The sequence below is a fragment of the Chiloscyllium plagiosum genome, chromosome 1 (assembly GCF_004010195.1).
Source record: "Chiloscyllium plagiosum isolate BGI_BamShark_2017 chromosome 1, ASM401019v2, whole genome shotgun sequence".
Lineage (NCBI taxonomy): Eukaryota > Metazoa > Chordata > Chondrichthyes > Orectolobiformes > Hemiscylliidae > Chiloscyllium > Chiloscyllium plagiosum.
Window position 1 is genome coordinate 69,902,676 of NC_057710.1, and position 27,501 is coordinate 69,930,176.

Sequence of the window (27,501 nt, forward strand, 5' to 3'; positions counted from 1 at the left end):
GAAACATGGCTCAGGGATGGGCAGGACTGGCAGCTTAATGTTCCAGGATAAAATGCTACAGGAAGGATAGAAAGGGAGGTAACAGAGGAAGGGGAGTGGCATTTTTGATAAGGGATAGCATTACAGCTGTGCTGAGGGAGGATATTCTGGGAAATACATCCAGGGAAGTTATTTGGGTGGAACTGAGAAATAAGAAAGGGATGATAACCTCATTGAGATTGTATTATAGACCCCCTAATAGTCAGAGGGAAATTGAGAAACAAACTTGTAAGGAGATCTCAGCTATCTGTAAGAATAATAGGGTAGTTATGGTAAGGATTTTAACTTTCTAAACATAGACTGGGACTGCCATAGTGTTAAGAGTTTAGATGGAGAGGGATTTGTTAAGTGTGTACAAGACAATTTTTTGATTCAGTATGTGGATTTACCTACTAGAGAAGGTGCAAAACTTGACTTACTCTTGGGAAATAAGGCAGGGCACGTGACTGAGATGTCAGTGGGGGAGCACTTTGGGGTCAGCGACCATAATTCTATTCGTTTTAAAATCGTGATGGAAAAGGATAGACCAGATCTAAAAGTTGAAGTTCTAAATTGGAGAAAGGCCAATTTTGACAGTATCAGGCAAGAACTTTCGAAAGCTGATTAGGGGCAAATGTTCGCAGGTAAATGGATGGCTGGAAAATGGGAAGCCTTCAGAAATGAGATAACGAGAATCCAGAGAAAGTATATTCCTGTTAGGGTGAAAGGAAAGGCTGGCAGGTATAGGGAATGCTGGATGACTAAGATATTGAGGGTTTGGTTAAGAAAAAGGAAGCATATGTCAGGTATAGACAGGATAGATCAAGTGAATCCTTAGAAGAGTATAAAGAAAGTAGGAGTATACTTAAGAGGAAAATCAAGAGCGCAAAAAGGGGACATGAGATAGCTTTGGCAAATAGAATTAAGGAGAATCCAAAGAGTTTTTATAAATATATTAAGGACAAAAGGGTAACTAGGGAGAGAATAGGGTCCTTCAAAGATCAGCAAGGCGGTCGTTGTGTGGAGCTGGAGAAAATGGGGGAGATACTAAATGAGCATTTTGCATCAGTATTTACTGTGGAAAAGAATATGGAAGATATAGACTGTAGGGAAATAGATGGTGACATCTTGAAAAATGTCCATATTACAGAGGAGAAAATGCTGGATGTCTTGAAACGCACAAAAGTAGATAAATCCCCAGGATTTGATCAGGGGTACCCTAGAACTCTGTGGGAAGATAGAGAAGTGATTGTTGGGCCTCTTGCTGAGATATTTGTATCGTCAATCGTCACAGATGAGGTGCAGGAAGACTGGAGGTTGGCGAACATGGTGCCACTGTTTAAGAAGGATGGTAAAGACAAGCCAGGGAAATACAGACCAGTGGGCCTGACCTCGGTGGTGGGCAAGTTGTTGGAGGGAATCCTGAGGGACAGGATGTACATGTATTTGGAAAGGCAAGGACTGATTAGGGATAGTCGACATGGTTTTGTGCGTGGGAAATCATGTCTCACAAACTTGATTGAGTTTTTTGAGGAAGTAACAAAGAGGATTGATGAGGGCAGAGCAGTAGATGTGATCTATAAGGACTTCAGTAAGGCTTTCGACAAGGTTCCCCATGGGAGACTGATTAGCAAGGTTAGATCTCATGGAATACAGGGAGAACTAGCCATTTGGATACAGAACTGGCTCAAAGGTAGAAGACAGAGGGTGGTGGTGGAGGGTTGTTTTTCAGACTGAAGGCCTGTGACCAGTGGAGTGCCACAAGGATCGGTGCTGGATCCTCTACTTTTTGTCATTTACATAAATGATTTGGATACAAGCATAAGAGGTACAGTTAGTAAGTTTGCAGATGACACCAAAATTAGAGGTGTAGTGGACAACGAAGAGGGTTACCTCAGATTACAACAGGATCTTGATCAGATGGGCCAATGGGCTGAGAAGTGACCGATGGAGTTTAATTCCGATAAATGCGAGGTGCTGCATTTTGGGAAAGCAAATCTTAGCACTTATACACTTAATGGTAAGGTCCTAGGGAGTGTTGCTGAACAAAGGGACCTTGGAGTGCAGGTTCATAGCTCCTTGAAAGTGGAGTCGCAGGTAGATAGGATAGTGAAGAAGGTGATTGGTATGCTTTTCTTTACTGGTTAGAGTATTGAGTACAGGAGTTGGGAGGTCATGTTGCGGCTGTACAGGGCATTGGTTAGGCCACTGTTGGAATATTGCGTGCAATTCTGGTCTCCTTCCTATCGGAGAGGTGTTGTGAAACTTGAAAGGACTCAGAAAATGTTTACAAGGATGTTGCCAGGGTTGGAGGATTTGAGCTATAGGAAGATGCTGAACAGGCTGGGGCTGTTTTCCCTGGAGAGCTGGAGGCTGAGGGGTGACCTTTTAGCAGTTTACAAAATTATGAGGGGCATGGATAGGGTAAATAGGCAAAGTCTTTTCCCTGGGGTCGGGGAGTCCAGAAGTAGAGGGCATAGGTTTAGGGTGAGAGGGGAAAGATATAAAAGAGACCTACGGGGCAACTTTTTCACACAAAGATTGGTATGTGTATGGAATGAGCTACCTGAGGAAGTGGTGGAGGTTGGTACAATTGCAACATTTAAGAGGCATTTGAATGGGTATATGAATAGGAAGGGTTTGGAAGGATATTGGCTGGGTGCTGGCAGGTGGGACTAGATTCGGTTGGGATGTCTGGTCGACATGGACAGGTTGGATCGAAGGGTTTGTTTCCATGCTGTACATCTCTATGAGTCTATGACTCTATAACAGAGCCCTGCGAGACCCCACCCTCACTGACCTCCAGGCAGAATACGTTCCATCTACAACCACTCTCTGCCTTCTATCAGTCAACCAATTCTGAATCCAGATAGCCAAATCTCCCTGTATCCCATACTTCCTGACTTTATGAATGAGCCTACCATGGGGAGCCTTATCAAATGCCTTGCTGAAGTCCATATACACCACATCCACTGCTAGACCTTTGTCGACCTGTCTTGTCACCTCCTCAAAGAACTCAATAAGGTTTGTGTGGCATGATGTGGGCGGCATGGTGGCACAGTGGTTAGCACTACTGCCTCACAACGCCAGAGACCTGGGTTCAATTCCCGCCTCAGGCGACTGACTGTGTGGAGTTTGCACCTTCTCCCCGTGTCTGCGTGGGTTTTCCTCGGGTGCTCCGGTTTCCTCCCACAGTCCAAAGATGTGCAGGTAAGGTGAATTGGCCATGCTAAATTGCCCATAGTGTTAGGTAAGGGGTAAATGTAGGGGTATGGGTGGGTTGCGCTTCGGCGGGTCGGTGTGGACTTATTGGGCCGAAGGGCCTGTTTCCACACTGTAATGTAATCTAATCTAATGTTCCCCTCCCAAAGCCATGCTGACTGCCTTTAATCACCCTATGCTTTTCCAAATAGTCATAAATCCTATCACTCAGAATTCTTTCCAAAACTTTTCTGACCACAGACGTAAAACTGACTGGTCTGTAATTGCCAGGGGTTTCCCTATTACCCTTCTTGAAAAGAGGAACAACATTTGCCTCCTTCCAATCCTCCGGTACGATTCCCGTGGAGAGTGAGGAGGCAAAGATCTCCACCAGCGACTTAGCAACCTCCTTTCTTGCTTCCCGGAGCAATCTAGGATAAATCAGGTCTGGCCCTAGGGACTTATCAATCTTAACGTTTTCCAACATTTCCAGCACATCAACTTCATCAATCTTAATCTGGTCAAGCCCATATCCCAGCTCCTCAAAGTTTTCATTCACAACAAGGTCCCTTTCCTTAGTGAAAACCGAAGAAAAAAATTCATTTAGGGCTTCCCCTATCTGCTCAGACTTCACGCACAAGTTCCCTCCACTATCCCTGATCAGCCCTACCTTCTCTCTCATCATTCTCTTATTCCTCACGTAAGAGTAAAATGCCTTTGGATTCTCCCTAATCCTTCTTGCCAAGCCTTTTTCGTGCTCCCTCCTGGCTCTCCTCAGTCCATTTCTGAGCTCCTTTCTAGCAAATCTGTAATCCTCTAACGCTGTGGTAGATCCTTGCTTCTTCCACCTTATGTAAGCTGCCTTCTTCCTTTTGATGAGAAGCTCCTCTGAGCTTCTCATCCAAGGTTCCTTAATCTTACCCCTTCTTACCTGTCTCAGAGGGACAAATTTGTGCATCACTCGCAACAACTGCTCCTTAAATAGTCTCCACGTGTCTGCTGTGCCCTTTCTGTGGAACAATTGCTCCCAGTCTGTACTTCCCAACTCCTGTCTGATAGCATCATAATTTCCTTTTCCCCAATTAAATATCTTCCCTTGGTAACTGCTCCTTGCCATCTCCAAGGCTATGATAAATGTGAGGCAGTTCTGATCACTGTCACCAAATTGTTCTCCCACCGCGAGATCTGACACCTGTCCTGGCTCATTGCCGAGCACCAAATCCAAAATGGCCTCTCCCCTCGTCAGACTGTCCACATACGGAGTAAGGAAACCCTCCCGAACACACCTGATACAAACGGCTCATCCAAACCATCTGCACTTAGGAGGTTCCAGTCAATATTGGGAAAGTTGAAATTACCCATAACAACAACCCTGCTACATCTGCATTTTTCCAGAATTTGCTGGCCTATGAGTTCTTCAATCTCTCTACTGCTATTAGGGGGTCTATAGAAAACCCCCAATGAGGTGACTGTTCTCTTGCTGTTCCTAACTTCCACCCATACTGACTCAGTAGACAAATTTCCTCAACGTCCTTCGTTTCTGTAGCTGTGATGCACTCTCTGATTAGCAATGCTACACCCCCTCTGCTTTTTCCACCCTCCCTGTTTTTTCTAAATGTTCTAAACCCTGGAACATCAGGCAACCATTCCTGTCCCTGTGAAACCCATGTCTCCGTTATTGCCACCACATCGTAGCCCCAAGTACTGATCCATGCTCTAAGTTTGTCTCTCTTGTTTCTGACACTCATTGCGTTAAAGCAGACACTTTTTAACCGATCTTTTTGTTTCATCGTGTGAGAAACCTTCCCGATAGATTCACTACATCTGACAACTATGGCTTTCTCCTGGTAGTCTGTCCCCAACACTAGTATCCAAAATGGTATACTTATTGCTGAGGGGAACGGCCACATGGAATCCCTGCTCTGAATGTCGGTTCCCTTTCCTCCCCCTAACTATAACCCAGCTGCCCTTATCCTGTGTCTGGGGAGTGACCACCTTCCTGTACATCCTCTCAATTTCCCCTTCAGCCTCCCGAATGATCCGTAGTTCATCCAGGTCCAGCTCCAGTTCCCTGACTCGGTTTTCGAGGAGCTGGAGTTGGGTGCACTTCCCGCAGATGTAGTCGGCAGAGACATGTGAAGTGTCTCTCACCTGCCACATTCTGCAGGAGGAACATACAACTGGCCTCACATCCATATCCCGCTACTCTGAAAGCCCTCACGGACTAAACAAAGGAAGAGAAAGAAAAAAAAATGAGAAACCTGAAAATGTACTGAGTTTACAGACTCTTAGTAGGGTTAGAGGAGGTGTGTGGGAGGAAGACCCTACAGTGTCACCCGTTTAAAAACTTCCCAGAAATCCTTTGCTCCTCCCTCACACCTCTTGGCAAATGGAGGCCCCGACACCTGAGCTACGTGTTTTAAACAGTTGGACTCACCTTCCCAGAAGTCCTTTGCTCCTTTTTCAGGGCCTCTTGAATGCCTGTGCTGATCAAATTCTTGATCTGATTGTTATCTTCATCCTCAGGAGATGGCTCCTCCATTTCCACTACATCCACCACATCTCTAATAACAGCAATTTGTATTGACATGTCACAATGATGCAGCACATCCATTCTCAGCTGAAATGGTCCAGGCATCGAAACTTCATTCTAAAGAGATCTATAGTGGAGGCTAGTACGATTACAACACTTAAAAGGCATCTGGATGGGTATATGAATAGGAAGGGTTTAGAGGGATATAGGCCAAGTGCTGGCAGGTGGGACTAGATTGAGTTGGGATATCTGGTCGGCATGGACGAGTTAGATCGAAGGGTCTGTTTCCATGATGTACATCTCTATGGCTTCGCAGTGTCTTCTACCATGGAACTGGAGGACGTATCGGCGGTGATGCATTTTACTTCTGCATTAATCTGAAGATCTCATAAAGGTGTCATCAGCTATATAGCCCTTAAATCTCAGCAATATTTGCATATCCACTCTCTCATCACAAGTTATAACTGGCCTTGTAGTAAGTGATACTTTTACTTTTTTTCAACTTTCTATTGTGCTTGATTCAGCAAGATGTTTAGCAAATGCTTCATAAGTCAAACTGAAATCCACTGTATTCTTTCTTGACAAATTGATGAGTCATTCGAGCACATTGGCAGCTCATAGACTCAGGAAATATCAAAAGTAGGCGTATCAGTGGGAACTGCAATACTCAGATGTACTTAGTCAGAGAAGTAGAAGGAATACTTTTCTTTGATCAGTAACAATTTTGTCAGAAAGCGTGACTGTTGAAGCAGAGAATTGGTGTCCGTATCAGAAACAATTGTAGGTGGATGTGGAGGAAGCACTTACTTAGCTCTGGAACAATAGGTCATCCATGTGGACAAGGCCCTGTCAGCAATAACTTGCAGTGAAATTTCAGTTGCAGCTGAATTTCACTTGTAAATGTCCTATCTTAAGAGGTAGCATCATAACAGAGAAGTTTTTCTTTCCCTCTTTAAAGGAAACAAAAGACTCTAATAAAAGCTTTGACTTTTAAGCTTCTTTCCATTATATAACTACTATATAGCTTATGAAACAAATCTATAAAATTCTAACAGGATTAGAAAGGGTAAATACAGGAAGGATATTCTTGTCTCTGGGAAATCTAGAATCAAAGGCCACAATCTAAAGATATGGCATAAGCCATTTAGGACCGAGCTGAGGAGACATTTCTTTGCTCAGAGAGCAGTGAACCTGAGGAGTTCTCTGCCACAGAAAACAGTTGAGGCCAAAACATTGAATGTTTTCAAGAAGGAGTTAGATATAATTCTTGGGGCTAAAGGGACCAAAAAGGGTATGGGAAGAAAGCAGGAAGAGGCTTTTGAGTTGTATGATCACATTGAATGATGGAGTGGGCTCAAGGTGCTAAATGGCCTACTCTTACTCCTACTCCTATTTTCTATGTTGCTATGCTTGCTAGGCCTCATTATTTGTAATATTAGATGATGGATCTAAAATGGCTGTAGATGATGACAATGATATTGCATATCTGTGAAATATTATGGTTGATTTAGGAATCAACCTGGATTCTCATTATCACATTATATGGCAGTCATGGTGAAGGAAGAGATATTGGCAGACTTTCTTTTCATTCATTCAGTAGAGATGGACTTATCTGGCTGAGACAACATTTGTTGCCCATCCTTAATTGTCCTTGAGAAGGTGATGGTGATCTACCTTCTTGAATAACTGCAGCCCACTTGATGTAGCTACACCTATAATGCTGTTATGGAGATAGCTCCAGGATTGTGACACAGCAATATTGAAGAGACGGCGATATATTTCCAAGTCAGGATGGTGAGTAGCTTGGAAGAGAACTTGCAGGTGGTTGTGTTGCAAAGGTGCAATGTGAGGAGCCCAGATTAACTTCTACAGTGCACCTTTTAAATGGTAGGTACTGCTGCTACTGAACATCAGTGATAGAGGGAGTGAATATTTGTGGATGTGGTGTCATGCAGGTGAGCTGCTTTATCTTGAATGGTGTTAAGCTTCTTGAGTGTTGTTGGAGCTACACTCATCCAGGCAAGTGGGGAACATTCTATCACATTTCTGACTCTGCTTTGTAGATGGAATCCTTTATAGAGTCAGGAGTTGAGTTTCCCATGGCAGGATTCCTAGCTTCTCACCAGCTCTTGAGGCCACAGGATTCATAAGGCTACTCCAGCTCAGTTTTTGTTTTATCAATGCTAACCACCAGGATGTTGATAGTGGAAGATTCTGTGATGAAAATGCCATTGAATGTCGATGGTTAGATTCTCTCTTTTTGGAAATGGTCATTGCCTGACACTTGTGTGGTGCAAATGTTACTTTCCACTTATCAACCCAAACTTGCATATGGACCATGTCTTGCTGCAATTGGATATGAACTGTTTCAGTATCTGAGGAGTAGTAAATAAGACTAAACTTTATGCAATGAGCATCAGGTTTATCCTGATTGCAAGGATCTGTTTTTTCGACTGCTATTAAATCATGTTCACCTACCCACCATCCGTCTCGCTTCTGCTCCCAGAAAATTCTGCCATTTTTCTTTAAACTCTGGATTTATATGGAGTGAGGAAGACGTTATGTTCACTTAAAAATAGAAGGTGAGACCCACATGCACAAGCCCACCCTCATTTCTGACAGATTCAATTTTTGCTATTGGAGAAAAGGGGATGGGATGTGGTTAACACAGGAGAGAAAATTAAATTCAGGAGTGCCATTTGAGCTTTATTGAATTCAAACTGATATTACTTTGGCTTTTGCAAATGCAACAGTTTGGTAGTCTCAAATTGAAGTAGTGAATTTAAATACTCTTGTAGAGCAGATAACACTGGTAATAGCTTTCACATACACAGATTAATAGCAAATCAGCCCCCCTTGAGCTGTTCCATCAAGCAACAAGATCATGGGCAATCTGAAAGATTTTTAAATATCCTGCTGTTTAAACTTTGACAGCTAAAGCCTGTTTTATGTTAGTGAGCACTTAAAAACCTTTCTGCTGGATTGCCAAATTATCTGATACAGGTTAAAAAAAAACAATTAACATCTGTTCATACAGTTTCAACGGTGTTATTTATTGACATCTCACAGCACAATTGTGCTGTTACTAAAATGTCAGAATAGTACTTCCTCCCTTATGGACTATTCCTTTTTAGTAAAAGGGGGAGGAGGTGCCAGTCTGAAGCTAGTGAGCTGTGAGACCCAAAGCCCAGAGACATTAGTTAGGTGTGGGAGATTTAAGGATCGTACTAAATTTATAGCAAAAGTAATAATAAATACCATAACATAGCTAGAGATAATTGTCAAGTGACATTCTAAACTTAAAACCTAATTCATTAGATGAAAACAAAATAAGGAGAGCAGGGAAGATGATGTGTTGCAGCTGTAGTGTATTGATAGTGATGGATTCTGATGTGATCCATGATTACTGCATTAGCAGTAAGTGTCCGCAGCTTGAGGATCTTCCCTTTCAAATTGATGAGCTGGAGTCCAAGCTTTAGACATAGTGATGCATCAGCAAAAGGGAATGTCCCTCGTACATTGTGGTAGTTACACTTCTCAGGCTAGGTGATTCAGATTTGATTTACAGTCAGAGACAGAATGGTGTAACCATTTAAGGCAGGAATGAGAATACAGAAGGTAGCAGTGGAGGAATCCCAACCCCTGCAATTGTCTAACAGATTTGACATGTTTGCAGCTAGTGTGGACAGGAAGAGGGACTGCGGGGAGGTTGAGCAAGCTGTCTATGGCACCATGTGGTAAGAGGCCATTAAAGTAGGGAGAGTAAAAATTTGTTGTAGGGGTAGTACAATTAGGTCTTAGAGTTGAGAACGTGAGCCCCTAATTTGGTGATGGAGAAATGGGTTTTAAGTCCTGGGAGACTGACACTGGCACTAGCACTATGGAAAGAAGGAACTGAACCATTAGGAAAGCCGTCACCTGAGCCATGCTGGGACCAGTGTCCTGGCAAGTTTTATATCTGAGCTAAGGAGAGGCCTTTAGAGTAAATAATAAAGGGGGAAGAGGATAGGAGTGTTCTTTTGAGGAGAGATTTGGAAAGTTAAAGAGAAAGGACATGGCAATACTGCAGAGTAGGGATATAGATGTCAGAGTAGGGAAAAATTGTAAAAACATGGAATTAAAGTTTTTTTGTCTGTGCATGTTTATATTGCATTTATAATGAGACGCATGATTTGATAGCATAGTTGTTATAATCCCAGCTGATGGTAATGCTTGAGAAGTCAGATCTCAGAGTGAAACCTGGCTTGATGGACAAAAATTCTTTTTGAGTAGTTTGATACTGTTGTGGTCAGTCTCTGAACATAGGAACATAGAAACTGCAGTAAGCATTCAGCTTATTGAGCCTGCTCTACCATTTATTACAATCATGACTGGCCATATACATCAGTGCTTTTCACCTGCACTAGCCCCACAATCACAAATCTACAAGCCTCTATATATACTCAAAGACTGAGCCTCCACATCCCTCTGGTTTGTAGAATTCCAAAGATTCACTATACTCTGAGTAAAAATATTTCTCCTTATCATGATCCTAAAGGATATGCCCTCTATTTTGAGGTTGTGGCCCCTCATTCTTGATTCCCATCTAGAGAAACATCTTACCTTCATCCACTCTGTCTATCTCAAAGTATTTTGAAGTGTTCAATGAAATCACCTCTCATTCTTTGAAACAATACCGACCCAGTTTGCCCAGTCTCACTTCATACCATTCTTACCATCCCAGGAAGGTGTCTGGTGAACCTCTATTGTTGTATTCCCTCTATAATAATAATATCTTTCCTGAGATAAGGAGACCAGAACTACACACAGTACTCCAGTTTTGGTCTAATCAAGCTCCTGTGCAATTCAGCCAAGACTTCTCTACTTCTGCAATTAAATCCCCTTGCAACAAATGTTTATATTTCATGAGTCTTCCTAATAGCTTGCTGCGCTTGTATATTGGCCTTGGTGACTTATTAAAAAAGACATCCAAATCCTTTGCACAATGACACTTTCCAACCTTTCCAACAGAATGAATGCCTTCTACATGTTTGCTGATGACACTATGGTAGGACAGATATCAAACAACGATGAGTCAGAATACAGAAGAGATAGAGGGCTTGGCATTATGGTGCAATGATAACAGAGTCTCTCTCAATGGTGGCAAAACAAAAGAACTGATCATTGACTTCAGAAAGAAAGGAGGATAACACATCCACAACTACATCAACAGAGCCAAAGTTTGAGAGGTTAGAGAGCGTCAAATTCTTGGGAGCGACAATAACCAACAACTTGTCCTGGATTTCCCGCATAGATGTGACGATCAAGAAGGCACGATAACACCTCATCTTTCTCAGGCGATTTAGGAGATTTGGCTTATCCATAGGGACTGTCACCAACTTTTACAGATGCACCACAGAAAGCATACTGTCTGGGTGCATAACGGGCTGGTACGGCAACTGCTCTGCCCAGGACCATAGGAAACTGCAGATGGTTATGCGTATAGCCCAGACTATTATGGAAGCCAACCTTCCATCTATGGACTCCATTTACATTTCTTGTTGCTGTGGAAAGGCTGCCAACTTCATCAAAGACCCCTCCCACCTTGGTAATGCTCTCTTACAACCTATTCTGTCAGGCAGAAGGTACAGAAGCTTTAACACATACACTGAGATTCAAGAGTAGCTACTTCCCTGCTATTATTAGATTGATGAATGGACTCTCTAACTTCAAAGAATGTTGATCTTGTTTATGTTGCTCTTGCTTTGTGTACCTCCTGTGCAATGTAATCTGTACGTCTCACTCTGTCCAAGCACCTTATCGTCAGTATGTCCTTGCTTACATTGATCTGCCTGTACTGCTTGCAAATGAAGTTTTTCACTGTACTTAGGTACATGTGGCAATAAATCAAATCAATCAATCAATCAATCAACTCTGTAACAACACGGTAGTGAAACCTTCTGCTATATTAAACCAAACAACCAGAAAAGCTCACCTCGCCTCGTAATCTGTTAAAGTATGAGTGACAGAGAACTCTCAAATTCCACTATTTAAAGAGAAATAATATCAATTTTTCCTTAACTGTAAAAGTGAACATTAACCAACAACTATTCACAACTCTAAGCCCCCCTTTTCTCTTAACTGCTTGTTATCTGTCTCCAACTCTATAACAATATACTATTCCAATAAAAACCCATATTAAAATTGCATCAACTTAATTTCACAGCGGCTGTCATCTCCGGTGTCATTCTCCTTTTGGCTTAGGATCTCCCTGGGTCGTCTCCTGTCTTTTATTGCAAAAGTGTTTCATATGAAAAAGGTATCTTTGATAGAGAGTGTTTTGAATTGCAGTCTTTCTCTATGGCAGTTATTCTCAATGGCAATTTGATCTTGATGGCAGTAAGTTTCCATCTAACTTTCAAACTGCCTGCCTCTTTTATCCCCCAACATCGGATAATCTCATTGGTTCGATGTTGGCAAAACCATAAATTCAAAAGCGATTGAGTTTTAGTATCCTGAGACATAATTTAAACTGATTGGTTAAATTCGAATTGTTGTCAAAATAGCAACCAACTCAGCAATTTATTTCATTGCCAAATGTTACATATTTTCAATTTTCCAATACATTCTGAGACTGCTACTTAGTCATGTGACAGGTGCTTGTAAGCTCTTTGTACAAAACAGCATTCACTTTCTCTTAAAGGTACAGTACACACCTGCAACTTCATGATAACTCTCAAATACTCTGAACATTTGGCCTTCCTACCAATGTGGTGAACCTAACATTTTGCGACATTATATTCCAACTACCATGTTTTTGACCAATTATTAAGCCTGTCAATATTTTCCTGAAAATGTTTTACATATTTCTCACAACATATGTTCCCATTTAGCTTTGTGTCATCTACAAATTTGGAAAATTACATTTGTTCTCCATGTTCAAATAATTATTATGTATTATGGACATTTGGGGCCCACACACTGATCCCTGCAGTGATCACAGTTGCCAATGTGAGAATGACTTATTTATTCTTATTTATTTATTTATACTCTTGGTTTCCAGTTTGCCAATCATTAATCCATGCCAGAACATTACGTTCTATACCATGTGCTTTGTAACTTTGCTAACAGACGTTCTGCGGGGGTCATTATCAGAAGCCTTCTGAACATTCAAGTATTCTGCATCTATCAACTCTCCTTTAACAACTTTGTTTGTAAAACGCTCAAAAACACTTCAAGTTTGTCAAACACAATTTTTCATTCACAAATCCATGCTGACTATGCACAATCAGATGTTTTTGTCCAAATCTTCATTTATCATGCCCTTTATGATAGATTTTAGCAATTTTCCTAATATTGTTTTAAGGCTGAAGGATTTGTCATTCCTTTTATTTTCCCCTGCTACATTCTTAAATAGTGGGGTAACATTTGCAACATTCCAATCTGCATGAATTATTGCAAATTCTATGGAATTTTGAAGGATGATTACCTAATGCATAGACTGTTTCTATAGCTATTCCTCAATATTCTAGGAAGTAGACTTCAGGTCCCAGGAACTTAGCAACTTCCAGCCCCATTTATTTCCCATTACAACCTTCTTAAAAACACTGATTTCCTTCAATTCTTCATGTTCCTTAGTTATTTGGATCTCTAATTCTTTGAGATTTTGTATCTTCCTCAATGAAACAGATACAAAGTAATCAATTTGCTTCTTTGTCAATCCTCTGTTCCCAATTATAAATTCTGCTGACCTCTGTATTTAATGGGCCCAAATTTTTCTTAGCCAGCCATATCTTCTTGTATAAGTGTAGAAGCTTTTACAGTCCATTATTATGTTTTTGTAAAATTATATTCATATTCTATTCTTCTTTTTCTTATTAGGTTCTTGGTCCTCTTTTCTAAAACCTTCCCATATGTCAGATTTACAATTTAAAAAGGTGGCAAGTATAATTCTAACAAGGAACATCAATGTTTATTATAAAGGGAAAGAAAAATATGAACTGCTCCATACCATCTAAAAACTAGTTGAAAAAATTTATTATAAATACCAGAAATAAAGATTTGGCTCTTTTACTCTTAACAATAACCTTGCAAATAGTCCAACACCAGTGAAGTTCTGCACTGTTTGCATTTTAAAGTTCCTACTTCAGCTGGCACAACTATACTTAGTTTCTTTCTGACCAATGTCTGCATTTGCTCGGTGATAGCTTGGTGAGTTCTGTCAGTTCAGGAGATCTTTAAATAAACTGCTAACAGAGCACACTATTTATTAACATAGATTGCAACAAGTTGTCTTCCATGGTCTGCTTTGGAGCTTTCTTTTACTGATGGTAAACCACTCATCAGTCTTTTCTTCTGCCCTGATTGTTAAACTGCACTACTACTCTTCAGACTTTGTCTCCTTGAGTGACTTGTTTCTCTACAAAATAAATCACTTGCCTCCTGATTATTTGGCAATTATAAGGCCATGAAAACAGAGATATTGATGTAGATTTTAATCAGTAATAGATTAAAAGGTAAGAATGGTAGAGAAGCAATGGCAAACAGTTAAGGAAATATTTCATATCTCTCAACAAAGATATATTCTGTTGAGAAAGAAAGACTGAAAAAGAAGCATACGGTATCTAACTAATTATGTGAAGGATGATATCCAATTGAAAGATAAGATGAACAATGCTACAAAGGTTAATGGGAGGGAAGAAACTTGGAAAAGTTTTATAAAGAAATAGAGAGTGACTAAAACAAAAGATGGAAAAATTGAAGAATGCTAGAAAATTAGCAAGAATTCTAAAAGTAGACATTAAAACCTTCTATAGATACAGAAATAAGAAAATAATAGTGAGACTTGGAAGCAAAGAAATAGCAAAGACTTTGAGCAAGTACTTTGTATTTTTCCTCACATTAGACGACTCAACATCCATCTCAGTAATGGGAGAAAAGTAGTGGACCAAAGGGAGGGAAGATCTTAAAGCATTTGCTCACACTCGAAACCAATAGGCTGTAAGGCTGATAAGTCCACAGCTCTGAAAACCGACAGAAATAGTGGGTAAATTGGAATGTAATCTTCCAAACTTTTCTTGATTCTGGTAAGATCCCAATAGCTTCAAAGATGACAAATATAACCAGTATTTAAGAATGATGTGAGATAAAAAGCAGGAAATTGTAGGCCAGTTGGGCTAACATCTGTCATTGGGAAAATGCTAGAGCCCATTATGTGTACCCAGGATGTTTAGAAAATCAAAACACAATCAAAAAGAGTCAACTTGGTGTTTCGGAGAAAATTGTGTTTGACAAATTTATTATCATTGTTTCAGAGTGTAACAAGCAAAAAGGATAACCAGTAGATATAATAGATTTCCAAAAGGCATCCAGTAAGTTGTCTTATTAAAGGTTTACACTGAAGATAATAGATCATGCTGTTTTTTTCTCTGTTTAATCCTCTGGCCCCAGGAATCAATCCAGTCAATCTGTCTTGCACCCTCTCTAAGGCTTTCAAAGTTAACATACCATTTTCCTCCCTAATTGATTGTTGTACCTGTTCATTAACTTTCTGTGTTTCACATACAAGAACATCAAAATCCTATGCACACCAACAAATTATAGAACATAGAACATAGAAAAGTACAGCACAAAACAGGCCCTTTGGCCCACGATGTTGTGCCAAGAATTAATCCTAATGTAAAATAAAAAACCTAACCTACGCACCCCTCTATTCACTGCTATCCATGTACATGTCCAGCAGTCGCTTAAATGTCCCTAAAGACTCTGCTTTCACCACCACCGCTGGCAACGCATTCCTTGCATTCACAACTCTCTGCATAAAGAACCTTCCTCTGACGTCCCCTCTATACCTTTCTCCTAATATCTTAAAACTATGACCCCTCATGCCAGTCAATCCTGCCCTGGGGAAAAGCCTCTGGCTATTGACTCTATCCATGCCTCTTATTATCTTGTATACCTTGATCAGGTCACCTCTCCTCCTCCTTCTCTCCAGAAAGAAAAGTCTGAAATTAGTCAACCTCTCGTCATAAGGCACGCATCCTTTGTAGAGCTGTAGCAAAATCTCTCAGCTCTTAAACTCGATCCCCCTGTTAATGAAAGCCAAAACACCATATGCTTTCTTAACAATCCTAACTTTGAGGGATCTATGTACTTGAACACCAAGATCCCTCTGTTCCTCCACACTGCCAAGAATCATGTCATTAATCCTATATTCAGCATTCGGGTTCGATCATCCAAAATGCATCACTTCGCATTTATGCAGGTTGACCTCCATCTGCCATTTCTCAGTCCAGCCCTGCATCCTGTCTATGTCACGCTGCAGCCTGCAATAGGCCTCGATACTATCAACGGCACCTCCAACCTTTGTGTCATCTGCAAATTTACTAACCCACCCCTCAACCTCCTCATCCAAGTCATTTATAAAAACTACCAAAGAACAGAGGCACAAGAATAGAGCTCTGCAGGACCCCACTCAACTCTGACCTCCAGGCAGAACACTTTACATCTACAACCACTCTCTGCCTTCTATCAGCCAACCAATTCTGAATCCAGATAGCCAAATCTTCCTGTATCCCATACTTCCTGACTTTATGAATGAGCCTACCATGGGGAACCTTATCAGATTCCTTGCGGAAGTCCATATACACCACATCCACTGCACAACCTTCATCAACCTGTCTTTTCACCTCCTCAAAGAACTCAATAAGATTTGTCATAAATCCTATTCCTCAGAACTTTTTCCAAAATTTTGCTGACCACAGATGTAAGACTAACTGGTCTGTAATTGCCAGGGATTTCCCTATTACCCTTCTTGAAAAGAGGAACAACATTCCAAACCCCTGGTACGACTCTCGTGAAGAGTGAGGAGGCAAAGATCTGTGCCAGTGGCTTAGCAACCTTCTTTCTTGCTTCCTGGAGCAGCCGAGGATAAATCTGGTCTGGCCCTGGGGACTTATCAATCTTAAAATTTTCCAAAGTTTCCAGCACATCAACTTCATCAATCTTGATCTGGTCAAGCCAGTATCTCAGTTCCTCAAAGTTTTCATTCACAACAAAGTCCCTTTCCTTTGTGAAAACAGAAGCAAAAAACTCATTTAGGACTTCTCCTATCTGCTCAGACTCCATGCACAAGTTCCCTACACTATCCCTGATTGCCCCTACCTTCTCCCTCATCATTCTCTTATTCCTCACGTATAAGTAAAATGCATTTGGGTTCTCCCTAATCCTTCTTGCCAAGCCTTTTTCATGTCCCCTCCTGGCTCTCCTCAGTCCATTTTTGAGCTCCTTTCTATCAAGCCTGTAATCCTCTAAAATGGTGCTAGATCCTTGCTTCCTCCACCTTACATAAGCTGCCTTCTTTCTTTTGACGAGAAGCTCCTCTGTACTCGTCATCCAAGGCTCATTAATCTTACCCCTTCTTACCTGTCTCGGAGGAACATATTTGTGCATCACTCGCAACAACTGCTCCTCAAATAGTCTCCACATGTCTGTTGTGCCCTTTCTGTGGAACAATTGCTCCCAGTCTGTACTTCCCAACTCCTGTCTGACAGCGTCATAATTTCCTTTTCCCTTATTAAATATCTTCCCTTGGTAACTGTTCCTTGCCCTCTTCAAGGCTGTGTTAAATGTGAGGCAGTTGTAATCACTGTCACCAAAATGTTCTCCCACCGTGAGATCTGACACCTGTCCTGGCTCATTACCGAGCACCAAATCCAAAATGGCCTCTCCCGTCATCAGCCTAGCTACATACTGAGTAAGGAAACCCTCCTGAACACACCTGACAAAAATCCTTCATCCAAAGCATCTGCATTAAGGCGATTCCATTCGATATTGGGAAAGTTGAAATCACCCATAACAAAAACCCTGCTACATCTGCACTTTTCCAAAATCTGCCGGTCTATGAGATCTTCAAACTCTCTTCTGTTATTAGGAGGTCTCTAGAAAACCCCCAGTGAGGTGGCTGTTCCCTTTCTGTTCCTAGCTGTGATGCACTCTCTGATTACACCCCCTCCTCTTTTTCCACCCTCCCTGTTCTTTTTAAATGTTCTAAACCCTGGGACATCAAGTAACCATTCCTGCCCCTGTGAAACCCACGTCTCCATTATGGCCACAAGATCATATAGTTTATCGCTAGTATCACATTTTTTCATGTTCTACCAAACTATATGACCACACATTTTCCAAATTATTCTCTATCTGTCCTATCCTCGCTCGTTGGTTTAACCTGGAAAGCCTTCTAAGATTTGACAGTTGTTATTTTGCCCAGGTGAAAGGCTTTTGCTCAAATGATTTATTCTGAAAATATGCTTTCACAGCTTTAGAGGTAATTTGCAATACTTCAGGACTTTGATTTACATTCCTCAGCTCTCAGCCTTCTGAGCAGCATGAGAATTGCTTGTGGTTTTGTTCCTAATGAGTAACAATAGAAGCCGAACTAGCAACCTGCTCTGAAGAGCCTTTGTCCTCCTCTGGCACTAACTCCTGAGTGATATTTGTAGGGTTTTTGGAATATATAAATTCAAACTGACAAAATAAAAACGTTCAAAGTCAACATTGCATGATTAATTGTCTGCATTCAAGTATAAAGTGTATCACGTTGCAATGTGATATTTAATTCAGTCACCAAGAGTTTTGATTTTTAATCATCATAGGTGCAAGAATCAGATTGTGTGTGCTTTGCAGATAGTACTCTTGATTGACATGTCAGTATCCTGATATCTGCTGAACATGCCAAATTTTTTGACATCTGGGTGAAGGTAGATGAATTGGAAATCAGCTTGTCTTTAAATAATAGCCTTTAAGCTTTTTGATGAACTTGTTCCAGCAATAGTTTGGGAATGGCCTGAAGACAATTTTCAATTCATAAATCACCAAAGCTAAACAGTCTGATGCAGATTAATACACACCTGTTGGATTCAATGTAAGGAACAATTAAGATTGTTTTCATTTTTTCCATTAGAGTTGAATTTTAGGCTAATTTTCAATCTGGTCAGATAATCTGAGCACTCATTGGACTAATTGATTGACTCCAGACTAGCTGGAAACTCTTCGAGGAGAAAGTGAGGGCTGCAGATGCTGGAGATCAGAGCTGAAAATATGTTGCTGGAAAAGCGCAGCAGGTCAGGCAGCATCCAAGGAACAGGAGAATCGACGTTAGCTGGAAACTCTGTACTTTACCACTACTGAAGGTTTGTAAGATAATGTTTTCAACCTTCCTTTTTAGTCTGTGTGTGAGCAATATCTTTTGAAGACAAATGAACCAATTTCAACAAAGCCTTTTAAATAGGTAGGGTTCGGCTCAGGTTTGTGGTGCTGGAAAAGCACAACAGGTCAGGCAGCATCCGAGGAGCAGGAAAATCTTCATTTTGGGCAAAGGCCCTTCATCAGGAAGGCTTTTGCCCAAAAGGTCAATTTTCCTGCTCCTCAGATGCTGCCTGACCTGCTGTGCTTTTCCAGCACCACACTCTCGACTCTAATCTCCTGCATCTGCCGGCCTCACGTTCGCCCCAGATTAGGTTTGAGCAAGGATACAAATCAGTATCGTGGAACGTTTTAAAGGAGCCATTAACTTTTGGACAGTGGGCAATTTACTTATTTATTTTTCTTTAGAATGTTGTGGATAATTTTATTTAGAATGTTGTTAATTATTTTAGAATAATGTGGACTTTCTCAGCAGCAAGGGTTAAATTTTCACAGCTATCAAATTATGAACAATGTTTTCAGAGCAGATTGTTGATTGTGGACTGGCTGAGACCTTCTTAATGAGAAGGAAGCTCTTTAAAAGATTTTATTTCAGCCTTGTAATTACAGACAAGGCAAGGAAGAGCCACATCATTGTAATAATATTGAGTTACCACAGTGTAATAGAGATATGTGCTATATTCAGTTCCCTCTTCACTTGTCTTGTTTTTCTCTTCTGACAGGATTACCAGTAACATCAATGGCAGCCTGTATGATATATGGTATCAATATCCAATATGGATTTCTGAATTCAAATGAAGTAAAGACCCCTGCTGGTTGAAGCAAGATGTTTTGGAGTGCTGTACTCAGGATCACCCCTTTGGTTCTTTGGAGAGATCTGGCACTATTTAAGTACCCTGATTACCTGGATGCATAATCGACAAGGAATAAGGCCCTTTCAAAGTGGAGTTAACTGCATTTCTCATCTTACTGACCTGGGATGGAACTCAATAGCATTTAAGTACTTTTTTAGAAAATAATAACAATATAAGTTGATCTCACGTGAAGTGGCATTTTGCAAATTCAAATATTCACACAGTTATAGCCAATACATAAGTGCACCAAAATTAATTGGATAGGACTGTAAAATAGTAGATTTGTAGATCTGCCAAAGTTTTGAAAAGTCAAGATTCAATTTCAAGCTTTATTGAGCTCTCCTATCAGAAATTTCCGTACAGAATTACACATACAAGAATTTAATTATAAATGTATAAAGAAGCATTAACATTGCAAATTACAATAATATTATAGCCTGCAGATTATTGTTGACCCTACTGGTCGCTCTATTGAAGTGTTGGTAGCAAATAAGGAGTTATGTTCTATCTTCCCTGGCTAAAGGATGTGCTAAAAGATTATTCCTGGCAGGGATGTTCCAACTGGTATTATATTATTGAGTTGTTTTCATGATCTTATTGAACTTGTTAATACTGCCATAATTGTTGTTTAAATTCAAAACAGTATCATTTTCCATGTGGCTATTTTGCATAAGCTGTGTTTTCAGAATGATAATTTATGGCTCGTGTAGTATTAGCTATTGCCACTAACTCTTCAGTTGGAATTGATCAACGAGAGTTCAGAGAGAACCCTTTATTTTGAAGACAATGGGAATTGGATTTAGTGCTTCGCTTGCGTTGCACTTGGTAGAGGAGGACCAGGAAGAACAAGAGAGGGCAGCTCGTGATGTAAGATGGCACAGACGACGAACAGTTAGATCCCGCCGATACCCAACACACCGGGTGTATCGTCCCAGGCAAAGCTACTTGGGAATGACTGAGGAACAATGTCTTCAGCAGCTCAGGCTTAGCCGGGAGGCTGTGACAGAATTATGTCATCTATTGAATGAGGATCTGCAAACTCAATCTACTATCAGTACAGCACTGCCAGTGGCTGTGAAAGTCACTACAGCCCTGAACTTCTATGCTGTCGGGTCATTTCAGGCAAGCACTGGTAACATTTGCAGTGTCAGTCAGTTTGCTGTACACAGATCCATCACAGAAGTTACACATGCGTTATTCTCCAGGGCTGACAATTTCATTTCTTTTCCTATAGATGAACAACATCAACAGCAAAGGACAACACATTTCTACAGGGTTGCTGGCTTTCCAAGAGTACAGGGTGTCATTGATTGCATGTGTGTTGCTATTCGGGCACCTGTGCATGATGCAATGGCCTATATGAATCATAAAGGCTTTTACTCCATTAATGTGCAGTTGGTTAGTGATCATCAGCACAGAATTATGCAGGTTAATGCCCACTTCCCAGGAAGCTCACATAGTGCATTTATTTTAAGGCAATCCTCAGTGCCAGCGTTATTTGAAGGAGAAGGAAGCCTGGAAGGTTGGCTGCTGGGTGACAAAGAATACCCGGTCCAACCTTGGCTGATGACCCCTTTGAGACACCCAAGAACAGAAGCAGAGCATAGGTACAATGAAGCACATTCAAAAACAAGGATTACTGTTGAACGTACAATTGGGATTCTGAAGCAACGCTTTCGATGCCTAGATCGTTCAAGGGGTGCCTTACAGTACAGTCCCCACAAGGTCTCAAGAATGATCATTGCCTGTTGTATTTTGCACAATTTTGCTCTCCAAAGAGGCCTCACAATGGAGGAAGAACAGAATGAAGAATCTATGGTAGACCAAGAGCCTGACAGTGATGATGAAGAATCAGTTGAAAGAACAACAGTCCAACAGGGAAGATTGATGCGTCAGGCACTAATACTTGATGCCTTTGAGTAAGTACAATATTTGTTTACTTTAAATCCCATCATTCCATTTAGAATTTTGCCTCTTGCTCCCACTCTCATCTGTACTTCTGTTCACTTTCATTTATTATGTATTCCATGTTTTGTGGTTCAATAGTATCTTGAGCCCTGAATAGCAGTACTCTGCAATTCATATGTAGTGCTTCAATCTCACTTTGGTTTCCAAAAAATATCAGAATGATTTGCCAGTCTTCTCAGATCTGGTGCAAGTACCTTAGGCACACCAGGCAAACTTGCAGCCTTAGTTACTAGGCCCCATGATGCCACATGGCCTGTCTGTTTACTTATGAGAGACCTAGCATTAACAAACAAGCACACATACACATGGAGAAATATGAAGTTCCTTTACTAACATCAAAAAAAATCTGCATTTGCATTTAAAAACAATGTCTTTCTCTGGAAGGATTCTATGAAACAAGCCACACACTGACCAGCAATGCAATGGATAGAGCACAGGGCATATTAATGAAAGAAGTTATTAAACTTCATTTCAAATTAAGTTGATTTTCAAGGCACTTTTATTTTATGCTGGCACTGCTAAATCCCAGTATAAAGATCCTCTCAGCTGGAAATAGTAGACTGTAAATGCAGTTTTAATACAATTAAAAGCAAAATACTATGGATGCTGGAAATCTGAAACAGGCACAGAAAACGTTGGAGCAACTCAACAGATCTGAGCCTCTATCAAAAGTATTTTGATATGGGACTTGAAATTTTAACTCTGTTTCTTTCACCAAAGATGCTGCCAGACCTGTTGAGCTTCTCCAGCATTTTCTGTGCTTGTTGCAGTCTTAATACACCATTATGGATAATGGCTTTAATTTTACTCTTTCATAAATAAGGTTGTCAATTTAACCTCACCCTCAACAACTTCACATTTGTATCCTCCCACTTCCTTCAGACCAAAGGCATAGCCATAGGCACCCACATGGGCCCCAGCTATGCCTGCCTCTTCGTCAGACATGTGGAACAGTCCATCTTCCGTAGTTACGCTGGCACCATTCTCCACCTTTTCCTCCGTTACATTGATGACTGTATTGTCACCAACTTGTGCTCCCATGAGGAGGTGGAACAGTTCATCAACTTCACGAACACCTTCCACCCTGACCTCAAGTTCACCTGGATCATCTCTTGGACACCTCTCTCTCCTTCCTGAACCTCTCCATCTCCATTTCTGGTGACTGGCTCAATACTGATATCTACTTCAAACCTACAGACTCCCACAGGTACCTGGACTACACCTACTCCCACCCCTGCTCCTGTAAAGACACTATCCCTTACTCCTAATTCCTCTCCTCCGTCATATCTGCTCCCGGGACGAGCAATTCCACTCCAGAACATCCCAGATGGCCTCCTCCTTCAACGACTGCAATTTCCCCTCCTATGTGGTCAACCGTGCCCTCCAGCGCATCTCCTCCACTTCCCGCACCTCTGCCCTTAAATCCCACCCCTCCAACTGAAACAAGGATAGAACCCCCCAGTCCTCACCTTCCACCCCAACAATCTCCACATACAACACATCATTTTCCGCCATTTCCACCACCTACAGTCAGACCCCACCACCAGAGATATATTTTCCTCCCCATCCTTATCAGCATTCAACAGAGATCATTCCCTCCATGATTCCCTCATTAAGTCCGTGCCCCCCCACCAACCCACCCTCTACTCCTGGCACCTTGCCACCACAAAGCCTGTGTCCACACTTACCCCCCTCACCTCCATTCAAGACTGTAAAGGATCCTTCCACATTGGGCAGAGATCCTTCCACATTGGGCATCCAAATACATCATTCACTGTGTCTGTTGCTCTCCATGTGGTCTTCTCTACATTGGGAAGACAGGGTGCCAACTTGTGGGACATTTCAGGGAACATCTCTGGGACACACGCACCAAACAACCCCACTGCCCTATGGCTGACCAGTTCAACTCCCCCTCCCACCTCACCAAGGACATGCAAGTCCTGGGCCTCCTCCACCACCAAATCCTAGTTACCCTACACCTGGAGGAAGAACACCTCATCTTCCGCCTTGGGATTCTCCAACCACACAGTATCAATGTCAATTTCACCAGTTTTCTTATCTCCCCCTGCCCCCACCTCAACCCAGATCCAACCCTCCAACTCGGCACTTCCCTCTTGAACTGTCCCACCTGTCTATCTTCCTTCTCACCAAAGCGCTCCATCCTCCGCTCTGACCTATCACCATCTCCCCTCACCTGCATCTACCTATCACCTTCCAAGCTACCTTTCCCCCAGCCACACACCCCCTTCCTATTTATCTCTCAGCCCCCATTTCCCACCCAACATTCCTGATGAAGGCCTTATGCCTGAAACGTTGCCTCTCCTGCTCTTTGGATGCTGCCTGACCTGCTGTGCTTTTCCAGCACCACACTTTTTGACTATGCTCTCCAGCATCTGCAGTCCTCACTTTCTCCCTGTCAATTTAACCTGCAGATTTTCATTCCATGGTCTTCCCCTACTGTCTGTCCATCATTATCTTAAAATGCAGCACACTTGCTTCCTATGTCCATTAAAAGACAAGAAGGCTCATTAACCATCCGAGGATGCTTGAAAGCCTTTCTTTCTCATTTTCAATGTTCTTTATATCTAGTAAAATGAACATTTCAAGAAAAATTACAAATAAGCAGATGTCTCTGTGATTTTCTTTCAGGAGTTGCACATAGCACTGTCCAGGAGATTGATCTTCAATTTCTGGAGACTCCAATCCAATCCACCGATGTCAACACTACTCATAAATGTTTTAGCATTATTGACAGAATAGGGAAGAAGAGACGAAGCTGTGATCTAAATATTATTGAGAATAATGACCAAAGTCACAAATAACTTACACAATAGTTGATAATTCAAAATGCTGTTCAAGTGGAGGTGCGATACAGGTACTCCCAAGCACTGCAGAGTTGCTTCAACATTGACGAGGCAGCCCAATCCAAGAGCGAGGACCTGGTGATCCTCGACACCAGAACTTTCTCATGGTTGTTGACAGCAAGCCTGTTGCACAGCAGCGGCAAGGTTCCTCAGCAACTGGATCTCAGAGCGGAACAGCGAAGTCCTTGCTTCAGCCTTCACCATTGGTAGCTTAGCAGTGGGAGAGGATATGCTGCAAGTCTCTTGGGACTGGTCAGAGTTGTGATTGGAATAGCATTCAATGTAGGAGACGAGAGCAACTCTTTTAATCACAGATTCTGTCTCTCCCATGCTTGCTGTTACACCTCCTCTAATCACAGATCTCTTATTTGCTGCTTCTAGTGCTTCTCCAGATACTGAATTTTCAATTGGAGAAGAAAGCAGTTTTTTTGCCATCTCAAAATTTTGTCACTCTAGGCAACCCCTTATTTGCTTAACAGTTGTAATGACCATGTATTCTTCCCAGATGCCTATACTGTAGATGCAGAGTTGGACAACACTCTGCTACTGTGCTTCAGTAATGTTTAATATGAGGAGTGAGTGCTTGTTTGGCTACTAAGCTGCACACATAGCCAGTGACAGAGATCCACAAAAGCTGTCAGTCAAGAGAATCCCAGCTCTGAGTCAGCTATATCCATGGAAGAAAACGATTTATGAGTGAACTTTGTAGTTAGGTGTAAAATAGCTTATCATTTATTCATTTGTTTTTTTGGGACCTTGATTTATGCAAACTGCCTATCATGGTTCTTACATTACAGTGGTAATCACACTTTGCAAGTGCATGTTTGGTTCTGAAAGCCTTTGAGATACTCTGATGTTATAAAAGGTGTTCTAAAAATACAGAGCTCTTTCATCTTCAAACTCAAATGATCTTGTTGGGTTACCTTTCAAACAGTCTTTTGGAATTCTTCAAAGATTTGCAAAGTCTTTGTGTGATAATATATCCATTCAATTCAGTGTGATGTGTTTTCTATAATTAACTTCTCACAGATCCTGAGCACAAAATTATTTAATCTCTGGTTGTGTTATTTGGCCCGAACTGTTAGCTTCTTTACAATATGTTTCATGAATAATCAACTCAGGATAAAAAGCATGAAATTTGGGCACTTCAGGGTGCTATTTGTGGTCTGAAATGAATCTATGATGAACATAAATTCTTTGTGATGAGTCACACTGCACACCATTTTAATGAAGATGTTTTCATGTGTGCAGCGAACTGGAAGATTGCAGGCAGGAAGGTAATTCTGTCCATTAGTATGTAACATGTATCTAGCAGCAAGAAAATACGACATCCATCCACACTCATCCCCCTGTCTACTAAAAGAGATCATAACTGCTTATAGATTATTTACCTTTGACTGCTTTTGGCTGTTGTTTCAATTTCACAAGTGATGGATGCTTTGTGTAGTTGTTTCAAATAGTCAAAGTCCACATGGAGTAGTGGGCAAATGCCGGATCTTCATTTCAAGGCTTCTGTGCATTTGTTATTTTACATGGATGCCGTAGTAGCTAATAACTTGGCTATTCATTATCACTGTGAGCATGGACAGAGACTCTACAGTGCAGGATAAACCGCTCAAAGAGGAAGGAAGAGATTGTGGAGAAGGGTACTGAACAGGTGATAGCTGCCTGCAAAAAACTGAAACTGCTGGAAAAACTCAGCAGATCTGGCAGGGTTGTTAGGAAAGCATTTAATGCACTTGCCTTCCTTGCTCAGACCTTTGGTATATGAGTTGAGACAGCAGTTCTGGTTACACTGGTACAGGAAGGATATTATTAACCTAGAGAGGGCTCAGAAAAGATTGACCAGGATGTTGCTGGGAATGGAGGGATTGAATTATTAAAAATAGCCTGGATAGGCTGGGACTTTTCTCACTGGAGCATAGGAGGTTGAGGGGTGACCTTATTGAGGTTTATAAAATCATGAGGGACACAGATAATTTGAATTGCAAAGGTGGGGGAGTTCAAAATTCAGTGACATTTTCAATGCGAGAGGAAAGGGTTTTGAAGCATAGAACATCGAACAATACAGCACAGAACAGGCCCTTCGGTCTTCGATGTTGCACCAACCTGTGAACTAATCCAAGCCCATGCTCCTACACTATTCCATCATCATCCATGGATTGTTTAAATCTCCCTAATGTGGCTGAGTTAAGTACATTGGCAGACAGGGCATTCCACCCCCTTACCATGCTCTGAGTAAAAAACCTGCCTCTGACATCTGTCTTAAATCTATCACCCTTCAGTTTAAAGCTATGCCCCCTTGTACAAGCTGATATCATCATCCTAGGGAAAAGACTTTCACTGTCTACACTATCTAATCCTCTGATCATCTTGTAAAAAGGACATGAGGGCCAACTTCTTTTACACAGAGCATGGTTCATGTGTGGAATGAACTGCAAGAGAAAGTGGTGGATACAAGTTTAAAAGACATTTGGATACTTTCATGTATAAGAAATGTTTGAGGGATATGGGCCAAGCTGAAAATGTGTGGCTGGAAAAGCGCAGCAGGTCAGGCAGCATCCAAGGAACAGGAGAATCGACGTTTTGGGCATAAGCCCTTCTTCAGGAATGAGGAAAGTGTGTCCAGCAGGCTAAGATAAAAGATAGGGAGGAGGGACTTGGGGGAGGGGCGTTGGAAATGCGATAGGTGGAGGGAGGTCAAGGTGAGGGTGATAGGCGGGAGGGGGGGTGGGGGCGGAGAGGTCAGGAAGAAGATTGCAGGTTAGGAAGGCGGTGCTGAATTCGATGGATTTGACTGAGACAAGGTGGGGGGAGGGGAAATGAGGAAACTGGAGAAATCCGAGTTCATCCCTTGTGGTTGGAGGGTTCCCAGGCAGAA

The 27,501-nt window shown here is 41.6% G+C and overlaps 1 protein-coding gene across 3 annotated transcripts in view; it reads left to right on the forward strand.

The window, feature by feature from the left end:
- The window catches only part of LOC122549344 (putative nuclease HARBI1), a 39,842-nt gene extending 14,175 nt beyond the window's left edge, over positions 1 to 25,667 (forward strand). The window contains exons 1-4 of one of the 3 annotated variants that reach the window (XM_043689021.1): positions 18,835 to 18,921; positions 19,657 to 20,920; positions 21,023 to 21,707; positions 24,406 to 25,667. In XM_043689021.1, coding sequence (XP_043544956.1) covers positions 20,575 to 20,920; positions 21,023 to 21,707; positions 24,406 to 24,418 — 1,044 coding nt within the window. In that variant the 5' untranslated portion in view covers positions 18,835 to 18,921; positions 19,657 to 20,574 and the 3' untranslated portion in view covers positions 24,419 to 25,667. Of the gene's footprint in view, positions 1 to 18,834; positions 18,922 to 19,656; positions 21,708 to 24,405 lie in introns of those variants that run through there. The other 2 variants (XM_043689002.1, XM_043689012.1) reach the window with 2 other exon arrangements.
- The last annotated feature ends 1,834 nt before the right edge of the window (positions 25,668 to 27,501 follow it).